The sequence below is a fragment of the Cucurbita moschata genome, unplaced genomic scaffold, assembly GCF_002738365.1.
Source record: "Cucurbita moschata cultivar Rifu unplaced genomic scaffold, Cmos_1.0 Cmo_Scf00010, whole genome shotgun sequence".
Lineage (NCBI taxonomy): Eukaryota > Viridiplantae > Streptophyta > Magnoliopsida > Cucurbitales > Cucurbitaceae > Cucurbita > Cucurbita moschata.
This window is the reverse complement of record NW_019268526.1, coordinates 5,679,210-5,689,465: the sequence shown is the minus strand read 5'-3', so window position 1 is coordinate 5,689,465 and position 10,256 is coordinate 5,679,210. Positions and strand designations below refer to the sequence as shown.

Below are 10,256 nucleotides of genomic sequence, written 5' to 3'. Positions count from 1 at the left end.
AAAAAAAAAAAAAAAAAAAAAAAGGAAACAATTAAATTTATCCACCACCTCCTCCTTGTTTATGATTCTCCTATTTATATGCCCTTCGCTGATTTTACCATTCTGACTTCCGCCTCGCCTGGATCTCTCCCTTCTTATTTTCCTTGGTTTCCCCCTTCCTCCCCGCATCGAATTCTATGGCTGACCAGCTTACCGACGATCAGATCTCCGAGTTCAAGGAGGCCTTCAGTTTGTTCGACAAGGACGGCGATGGTCTGCTTCTTTCAGATCCCTTCTCCATTTCGCCTCCTTCTTTATCTTTTAATGATGCATGACCCCCCCCCCCCCCCCCCCCCCCCCCCCCCCCCCCCCCCCCCCCCCNCCCCCCCCCCCCCCCATTTTAGATCTATTTTTGTGCTCCTGGAATTCTTATATATCGCCGTTGCTATCTATCATACCTCTTTGGATATCGTAGCTTTTTTTTTTTTTTTTTTTTTGCCGTTGATTGTGTTTTGCGAGGATTATAATAATGTTTCGTTTTGTTCTTTCCATGTGTTTTTTTTTTTTATTTCGTGTTCCTGGGTTTTTTCCGATCCGTTTCTGTTTTCCTGCATTGTATATTACGATCAACCTCTTCTGCGGGTAGAAAGCTTGGAAATTATGGATGGCATGTCGATGTGAAATTTTTCGTTGGAAGATAGTTCTTTATAAGTTGTCTATTATAGTTTGGAATCTGGAGAATGATTCACTACGTTTTTGTATGGCATTCTAGTTGATATATTACTGCTGCCCCTCGTCAGCCAGTGGGAATAACCTGTGGATCATTTCGTTTCTGTACCTTTTGAGTTTTCAGACGGTTTACGGTATAAGGAGCGATACCGTAAACATTAATTGGTTTTACGTATTCCATCAAATTAAATCTTTCTTTCTTTCTAAAGTTTGCCTATGTATCACTCAATGCCAGCCTGAGTTGTTGAGCATGGGCTAAATTAGATATGTTTCGTTGGTCTGTAAGGTAACTGAACCTAATGCCTGGAACCGTTAACAATGAGCACAAAGAGGTGTTACCAACAATTGCAACTATAGGAACATTGAGCGGGACAGACGAGATTGGTCTTCTCCCACTAAGAAACGAAGAACACAAACTGTAGGAGACAACTACCGTAGACTTTTTTCTTCTTTTTTTGGGTACTCTACCCACCATCCACATGAAAATATTGACTTTGCTAGGACTATTCGACTTACTGACAAGATTTGATCCAAATCTGGTACATAGGACAATTAGAAATTGCTTTTGCCAGGTATTTGACTGAAATTTTGTTTGATGAATCATCTTCTAGATTCTTCAATTTTCTATTGAGACCAAAGACCCACTATTCAACTAGACATCTAAACTCTTAAATTGTATCCTCTAGCTGATTTCATCTTGGGTTCTCTAAGAACTAGAGTCCATGTTCGAAGCAAAAGATAAAACATATTTTCTGTTGTGTCACTGAGACCAACTGCAAAATTTCAAATGTAAAGATTGACTGCTCAATCAATTATCCTTCCAAAATAGTACACCCTCTCATTCACACTCCAACCCCTTTTTGCAGAAAATTTCTCTATACAATTCTACATTTTTTAGATATCCTACCAAGGACCCACTACTTTTTCCCCCTTGGTTCTTTATCATAACCTGCTTCATTGAATTCATTAAGCATTAAACTCAAGTCTAACACGTATTTGGACTAACATGAGCATAACTCAATTGAGTAAGACATATATTCAACTAAAAGGTAAGACGTACAAATTTGCATCGCCACATGTTGTTTAACTCAATAAAGGCTAGCATGTATTGGTTGTTAATGTATGTCAAGCTTTACGCTGATTACATGAGTTGCATTTTGTTTGTTTTATTTATGTTGCATAGGTCTATTGTATTCTTTTCTTGCAGCAGTTGATTTACTTGCTACGTGTATAATCATAATTTATGTTACTTGAAGTTTATGCTAACTACATATTTCAGCTACATGCATTGAACTTTATGTCATTCTCAGTTACTCCATGATCTTTGAAATTTCCATTTTGCAGCTCTGAAACACATTAATTTTTGTTTTAGTGTATGGTTATTGCTTCTGCTTAGGATAAATCAGATGGTGAGTCCGCCTTATGGTTCGTAATAATGATTATCTTTTTCAAATTTTTATAGGTTGCATCACCACCAAGGAACTGGGGACTGTAATGCGGTCACTGGGCCAGAACCCAACAGAAGCTGAGTTACAAGACATGATCAATGAAGTTGATGCTGATGGAAATGGAACCATCGATTTTCCTGAGTTTCTTAATCTGATGGCTAGAAAAATGAAGGATACCGATTCAGAGGAGGAGCTTAAAGAAGCTTTCCGTGTGTTTGATAAAGATCAGAATGGGTTCATTTCTGCAGCCGAGCTCCGGCATGTAATGACAAATCTCGGTGAGAAGTTGACAGACGAGGAAGTTGATGAAATGATTCGTGAGGCAGACGTGGATGGCGATGGGCAAATCAACTATGAGGAGTTTGTCAAAGTCATGATGGCCAAGTGAGAATCAATCAACTGAAACCTTAAACCTCCTTAATCTGCTTGAAAAGGAAGAGGGATATGGGCAGATAAGTTGATGATATGACATTTTGTTTTACTATCTATTTTTGGGTGTCTCTCGTTTCCATTATTTGCGGTACTGTCTCTCAGTATCCTGTTTTTTTTTTGCTGCAATGATTTCTGTAGTTTGGCATGGCTGTTCGTGTCGGTAGTTTCTTTAATTTTTAAAATTTCTTTCTACATATAATGCTATGAACCTAGAACAATTGGTTGATCGAATCAGAAGATTTTGGTTGTGGGAAAGTTATAGCTGTCTTTAGTTGTTCCCAAACTTCACATCCTTTTTTCTTCTTTTTGGTGATGAACTTGCCTTTGCCTGAGAATAATTTTGTTTCACTGATCCTTTATATGCTAAATTGAGTTCGGATGAGTAGGAGTGTAGTTGATTGATAGGTAAGGATGTGTAATAATATGTTCAAACTTTGGGCTTCCGGGAGAGAGGAATGTAAAAGTTAGAAGGTATTAGGACTTAGGAAGCCAGATGATTTAGTCCGAGGATGGGTTAATAAAGAAGAGTTAAGAGTACAGGAAGAAAGTAAATATGTGTGTGTGTGTGTGTCTGTGTGTGTGTGTGTCTGTGTGTGTGCGTGTTTGTGTGTTTAAGTAATAAAATAGAAGAGCCTTGTGTTGTGGGTAATATGTTTGCATTTGTGTGTTGTTTTGTTGTTATTGATATGGATAGACGGGCGGACGCGATGCTGCAAGGGAGCGGCAGCAGGAAGAAGAGGAAATCCATGATACTCTCCAACCATAAGAAAACACGTGGCCTCCTCAAGTGTCGCATCCACCCATGTTCTGTGCTTTAGTTACCAGCTTCTTCTAACTCAATTCACTTCATTCTTTTACTTTTCTTTTAATTATTAATACTAATCAATTACTGACTATTTTGCGTCTTCCACTCTTCTTTAAATATATCACACATTCGACAAGAATATACTTTCTTTCTTTACTCTTATGACATAACATAAATCATTATTTACTAAGTAGTAGTAGTAGTAGCAGCAGCAGTGATGATGATAATAATAATAATAATAATAATAATAATCTTATGAAGTAAAACAAAGAAAACTCATATTTTGAGCACGACGGAAATTACAGCCACCATCTCATCAATCATCATGTCGTCGTCGTCTCTTCTCCTCAAAACCTCCCTCATTTCCCTTACTTTCTTCCAAATGTCTTCCCTGGTTTTCTCGACCACCACTTGTTTGATCAAGCTGGCCACTTGGTCTCTCTGAATTTTGCCGTCGGCATCCCGCTTGGCCTCCACCCCAATCCCAGCTTCTTCCAGAAGTCCGGCGTTATAGGGCTGGTCCAGATGCATGGGAGCTCCTATTACGGGTACCCCAAACCTTATGCTCTCCAGTACCGAATTCCACCCACAGTGACTCACAAATCCCCCAATGCTCCCATGTTTCAATATCTTCCCCTGAGGCGCCCATTTTTTCACCACCATCGCCCTCTCTCCCGCTCTCTCCACAAACCCCTTTGGCAATGCCTCTTCAATCCCCCTACTACTACTCTCTTCTCCTTTCGGAAACCTGACCACCCATATGAAGTTAGCCTCACTCTCCTCTAACCCATGTGCTATCTCTTCCATTTCTTCCTTCGGCGGGAAGTATTCGCTTCCAAATGACACCAAAACGGTCGACAATGCTTCCTTTTCATCCAGCCACTTTTTTATCCTCCAATACTCTTCATCTTCCTCGCCCTCACTCGGTTCGTACACCAAAGGACCAACCGACACAACTTTCTTCTTCAAGAGAACGGACAGATAATCCATATATTCCCCCTCCAGCTCTCTGAAGCTATTCACAAGAACTACATCGCAAGAAGCATTCAAGCAATACAGAAAGGCTTCTACACCTCTGCGGGTTTTTTCTGAAGTGGCTCCATCGGCGGTGGTGTACTTGGCTTTCCAATAATCGTGGAGAACAAAATCAGAGAATGGGAATTTAGAATCCGGGTAGTGAACGGAGTGAAGGGCATGGGCAATGATGGAAACTGCGGTGGTATTGAAGTTAATGGCCGGAATATTGAGGGAGGAAGCAATTCGAGGAGCCCAAGGCTGGAGAGAGTCATAAATGAGGAGATGCGGAGAAAGTGTTTGTAAAATTGCCTCGAAGTGTTGTGCAGCCGCTGAGAAGGCTTGGTGAAGAGTGGGTTTAAGGTGAGAGGGGAGGCCGTTGGTTGTGTGAAGATGGGGAGGAAGTTCAGGGGAGGAAGGGAGATGGAGGTCCACAAATTGGATGGAAGGAGGAGGAGGGATTAGGTTTGGTTTAATGGAGTCAAGGTTAACAGGGGTTGAACAGAAGTAGACGTGGAAGTTCCTCCTTGAGAGAGCTTTGGCCAGCTCCAAATAAGCAGAGAGATGACCATAGCCGATCCATGGAAGCATCAGTACGGTTGTGGGGGGGGTGTCTACTGCTTTCTGGGCATCCATGGCTATGTTAGCCGATGACAACAATAACTTTGTTATACGAATGGACCGGACAAGAACAAGAAACAAGAAACAAGAAATAAGAAAAGGGACGGCACGGAGTATATTATTCGATTATTTTACAATTCTTGTGAACTCCGAGGCGTCGATGGAAGCAAGGTGAGATATGTGTCTCGTTTTTTGCGTAAAAAATGTCATAAGCCGCATCTGATGAACGATGAAGTGTTTCTTCCAGGTTTACACACCACAACAGAGGCTTGCCAAATTGCTTGTAAATGGTCTTTCACAAGTTCCAAGGTGGGCAGCCTTATTATTGCAAACACGTGAATCCGGGGATGCAAGGAGTTTGCATCTTGATTCTTGGCAACACAAAACCCTCCAAAATTATCCCAACTCCTCCATTGCTATTTCTAACCATTTTGCATCCTCCATGTCTTTTATTCTTATACCTGCAAAAATAACAACACTAATAGTGTTGCTTCTACTTCATCCTCACTCTTCCCCAATCCCTCCAATTCTCTCACTCTCTCCACATCCCAAATCCCAAATCCTCGTAACTGCATCAAAATACCTTCGGTGCTTATGCAGCTTTCATTGATTCCATGACTGCGAGCCCTTCGGTCTTACCCAACTCTTCAATTATTAACAAAATTTCAAGTAATTTCTCTGTTACAACACCTTCGGTCTAACCATTTCGCTCACGATACCCCGTAAAAGCGCTGCTTTCTTCAGGCAGAGGTCCTTGTCCGGGAGGGGAAAAACCGCGAGAACTCTCTTCAGCAGATCCTCCATTGGAGTTCGGAGTAAGAATTCAGTAATCCAACCGAAAATGTCCTCGGTCACGGTGAACACAGGATGGGAAGAAGAAAAGAAGGAAGGNGGGGGGGGGGGGGGAGGAAATCTAAATGACAAATAAAAAAAGAGAACACAGAACGGGAGCTTCGATTTCAAGAGAATAGAGATTTACTTCAATGTTAGACGGAAGAAGCTGGCGGAGAAGAGAAGACGCGATGATGATAAAGCTAAAGACCGACCGTCACTAGAGAATGGAGATGGCAGACAAAACAATTTTTGAATTCGCACAGGTGCTTTCATCAACCCAACTTTGAGAAAAAGTAGACAAATAAAATTGCAGAGATTACTAGAGAAAAGAAAATACCAATGCACAGCCCAAATTTTAGATTGTAGATCTCCTAAAGCCAGGTCATTTTTCAGTTCGTCGCAGTTGCCGGAATCAATGGAACCTTGAATTGCCGGCGAGAACTCTGAATAGATATTTGATTCTTGCGCGCATTGGGGCGGTGGTGACGCTTGAGGGCTGTATGTATGATTTGGGGGAACTTTTTGTAGAAGGTAAAGCACCAAGGGCCTTATATTTTGTTTTTTTTTTTTTTTTTTTTTTTTATCAGTTTTGATTTGTGAAACAATTTAAACCCTAAGATCATTATTTATTACCCTTTAGCATTGCCCTTTATAACCATTGTATTTTAATATATAATAATTTAGTTACAACTGAAAAAAAATTCATCAAAATTAAATGTATCAACCTAGGCTTAGGCTTTGTAACTCGTAAATCCATTGAACTTCATTAGTTTATGAATCTGTATAGGTATAGATAAGAGATTACAATAAATGTTTAAAATTGAAATACAAAACTAATCACCAAAATTTATAAACTAAATCGTTATTTTCTAAAAATTTGACTTCACTTTTATGCAGTAAGCAATTCAAATAGTTATTTTGTATTTTGGTGAATTTCAAAAAGTGGTTTTGTGTGTTTGATGGTTTTGAGTGATGGAAGAAAGGAAATGAAAAATGAGAGTGGTGAAGAGAGTGGAAGGGGTTAGAAGATTTAGGGGGAAGTATCTTAGATTTTCTGAAAATATATGGTTTTAGCATGAATTTCTTTTTTATCATTTGTGAAAGAGAAATTCTTAACCATATAATTGAATATATCATGTATGTGGAGAGAAAAAAAAGGAGGAAGAAGTCCAAAGAAAAAATAAAAAAAAATAAAAAAAAAAAGAAAGAAAGAAAGAAAGAACGAAAGAAAGAAAAAATCTTTGATCATCATGGATCCCATTGTGTGATTATAGAACCCTAAAAAATTCCTTGAACCAAAATTTGTACCGTTAGGTTTCTCTCTGAGAAGGTGTCCTCCAGAAGCCAGTACCATAAAATTGGTCCCACATCTCCTTCTCCAATTCCACATCCTCCGATGACAAATACGACGACGGAAGCGATTCTCCCCAATCCTCCTTTTCACCATCATGTTTCGGCCCCTCCTTACCTACAGTTGCACCGCCCGCCGCCGCCTTGTTTCTCTTCGTGATGTGACGTCGTTTTCCCCTCTTATTCCACGCCTTTTTGCAGAGCCCCACTGGAACCTTGTAGACGGTCAATATCAGAAGGTTCATCATGCTGCATGGAAAGCAACAGCATATTGCCGCGCACTCCGCGGCCGTTCCGCCGGCCACCTCCGCGAACCGCGGCTTTTCCTTAAGTCTGTTGGGCGACTTGTCTGTCAGTAGTGGTTGCTGGCGAGTCTCTGGCGGGGATCGGAGGAGGACGTTCTGATTCATAGTGAGTTGAGCAGGTCCAATGGATTAATTGACGTAAAGAAAGCGTTTAGGATGAGAGTATTCAGCGGAAAGGGAAATGAGAAAGAAAGAAAGAACGAAGAGGATAGCGGTGTTGAGAATGAGAGAGAGAGAGAGAGAAAGAGAGACGAGGATGCGATGAATCGGAAGGAGAAGTATTTGTTGTAATTTATATGGGAAGCTAAGTTTAGGAGTCCTTAATGAAATTCAAACGCCAGACGTGTCTTCCACCCACCACTCGATCTTCCAAACAAGCTCTTATTTTCTCTCTTTAATGGAAGACATCATTTAATAAACAAATGAAAATAAGGACAAAACTGAAGGTCGTTGGTTTTATGAGAGTGATTTGGTTGGAGATAATATAGAAGGGGAGGGATGGGTGTGGCCTTCGAGCTCTTCAACTTCGTAATTTATATATATTTATATATATATACAATTTGAATAATAATGTGTGGAGCAATTCCGTGTCCATGCTCGCTCCTCCACCCACCCATCATTTTGTCTTTTTTCTCGGCTTCCCTCATTTTCTTCTATACAAATTCCACCGCTCTCTCTCCCTCTCCCTCTCCCTCTCCCTCTCCCTCTCCCCTCCTAATATATTCTAATAATATCAGAATCACATACACGATGATTCTTTTGTCCACTACCTTATACGTGCCTAAATAAACTATAAAAAAAGAGTCCATTTTTGGTGTTCCAAGAATTGCCCAAACCTTTATCCATTCGAGGGGGCCTTGCCCAAAATAAACTATCAAATTCATAAATCATAACTAATCCCAGTAGCTTTATCCATTCGAGAGGGGGGACGGGGGAACAAAATTGTTAATATTTTCATAATTCTACTGCAGACAGGGGGGGGGTGGTGTGGCGGCAAGGGCTAATCTCAACCGCCTATAACTCCTAACCGATGAAGAATTACTGCCAGTATCAGCATGCAAATTGCCAAAATCATACCAGGACGTCCCAGTAACCAACTCTTTGCCTTCTTTCCACCTTCAACGCCTCTTTGAACCTTATCTGCCCAACGCATCTGCAATCATCATTTCAGGTAAACCAGTTAGCAAATCAGAACCATAGAGAACACAGAAGAATTCCTTCCGAGAATAACAGAAGCCAACGCAAAAACTACCATTTTATCCAAATCCTCGGGTGAGAAAGATGACATAGCTTCCTGAGCTTTTGCTGCATCCTCGGGCGAAAGCTTCAGACCGAATTGTTCGCTCATACTTGCCATCGCCTCTGGACTCATATTCTTAATCATTGATGTGAACATCTAACAGATTGCACAAAACCAGTAATTAAGAGCGAGAAAAGTATATCTATAAACTCTCAAGGGAACATTGAAGCTTCTAACAGCACGTACTATATATACAACAAAGGCAACTAGGTAATCTTATCACATCCGACAAAATTCACTCTATTTTTATTCAAAGATAAAGGCTCATTGTTTGAAGAGAAGGCAAGGCAGATAAAACTTGACTTAATTTTAACAAGAATAAACGAGAGACCTCTCCAATAATTCTCACAGTGGTACGACAGTGGCCATAAGCCCTCATAAATTTGCTTTTGATTTCACCCAAAATGCATCGGAGATGTTATCCCTTACAAATGTATTCATCATCCTCCGCTGACTAACCAACGTAGGACTTCAGTCATATTTTAAAACTTAAATTCCCTCCTCCCTATTCCCCTGTAAAAACCAAAGAGAACACAGGAACCTCATTCAAAGCCTCCTCTTCCTAGGGCAATTGGCTATTCATTATTATATGGAACATACGGAGGGAAATCTGCAACTGCGACGCACTTTGAAGTAAATGCGTCACCTCATGGCCACCATGCGGGCAAGGGTGGCACACAATGCCTTGAGCATCACCAAAAGTGAGAGAGCATCTCACCTCGCCTTAAAAAAAAAATACTAGAACATGTGTGACTCCATGCATCATGGTCAAACGCATCAAAAAGTTAAAAAAAAAAAAAAAAGAAAAGAAAAAACAACTTCTAAAGGATTCTATTCACTCATTATATCGCTTATAGTAAGATTTACAAACCTGCTGCATGGCTGGATTTTTCATTTGATTTCTCACTTGTTCTTGCATATCAGCAGAAGACGTTGGAATAGTTGAGTTAGAAGAACTTCTTCCTAAATTTGAAAACGCTCCATAAGAACTAGTGTTGTTCATAGTACTACTTCCACTGATACTGGATTGTTCACTCTCGAAAGATTTTGATCGAGTATCAGAATCTGGTATATTGTCATTTCCAGAAGCAGAGTCATTCCTCTTCAAAGACGATGCAGTTTCAAACATCCTTTGTAGGTCTTCAGGTGGCATATTACTCATTATACGACCTGCTGAACTGAGTAACTCGGGAGTCATGTTTGCACTATCTAAATTTAGACCTAAACCGTCGCCCTTAAGGGGGTTCGCCTCTTGGAAAGAAGAAGCCAATTTAAGTATTTCTTGAAGCTCATTTGGAGACATCTTGCTGATCATATTTGAGGCCGTGGCAACCATGTCTGGAGATATCTCTCCAGGTTTTCCAATGCTCAAAGCAGCTATAGTATCGGGATCAGCATTTGAAACAAATCTCTGAAATGATCTACAAAAAAAAAAAAAA

The 10,256-nt window shown here is 40.4% G+C and overlaps 4 protein-coding genes across 4 annotated transcripts in view; 1 reads left to right on the top strand and 3 right to left on the bottom strand.

Moving 5' to 3' along the window:
• Positions 1–71: 71 nt before the first annotated feature.
• On the top strand, positions 72–2,847 carry LOC111448126 (calmodulin-7). The gene is made up of 2 exons (XM_023087560.1): positions 72–252; positions 2,171–2,847. Exons 1-2 carry the CDS (start codon positions 177–179, stop codon positions 2,542–2,544), a joined length of 450 nt encoding a protein of 149 aa, XP_022943328.1. The 5' UTR covers positions 72–176; the 3' UTR covers positions 2,545–2,847.
• A 776-nt stretch (positions 2,848–3,623) lies between these two features.
• LOC111448125 (beta-D-glucosyl crocetin beta-1,6-glucosyltransferase-like) lies at positions 3,624–5,058 on the bottom strand. Its single transcript, XM_023087559.1, has one exon. The coding sequence runs from the start codon at positions 5,041–5,043 to the stop codon at positions 3,670–3,672; it is 1,374 nt and encodes a 457-aa protein (XP_022943327.1). The 5' UTR covers positions 5,044–5,058; the 3' UTR covers positions 3,624–3,669.
• A 2,023-nt stretch (positions 5,059–7,081) lies between these two features.
• Positions 7,082–7,977, bottom strand: LOC111448127. Its single transcript, XM_023087561.1, has one exon. It carries the CDS (start codon positions 7,620–7,622, stop codon positions 7,173–7,175), a length of 450 nt encoding a protein of 149 aa, XP_022943329.1. The 5' UTR covers positions 7,623–7,977; the 3' UTR covers positions 7,082–7,172.
• Positions 7,978–8,325: 348 nt separating this feature from the next.
• LOC111448905 (outer envelope protein 61-like) overlaps positions 8,326–10,256 on the bottom strand; it is a 6,953-nt gene continuing 5,022 nt past the window's right edge. Inside the window, exons 10-12 of the mRNA XM_023088687.1 lie at positions 9,689–10,238; positions 8,770–8,913; positions 8,326–8,670 (exon numbers count right to left, since the gene is read on the bottom strand). Coding sequence (XP_022944455.1) covers positions 8,524–8,670; positions 8,770–8,913; positions 9,689–10,238 — 841 coding nt within the window. The 3' untranslated portion in view covers positions 8,326–8,523. The remainder of the gene's footprint in view (positions 8,671–8,769; positions 8,914–9,688; positions 10,239–10,256) is intronic.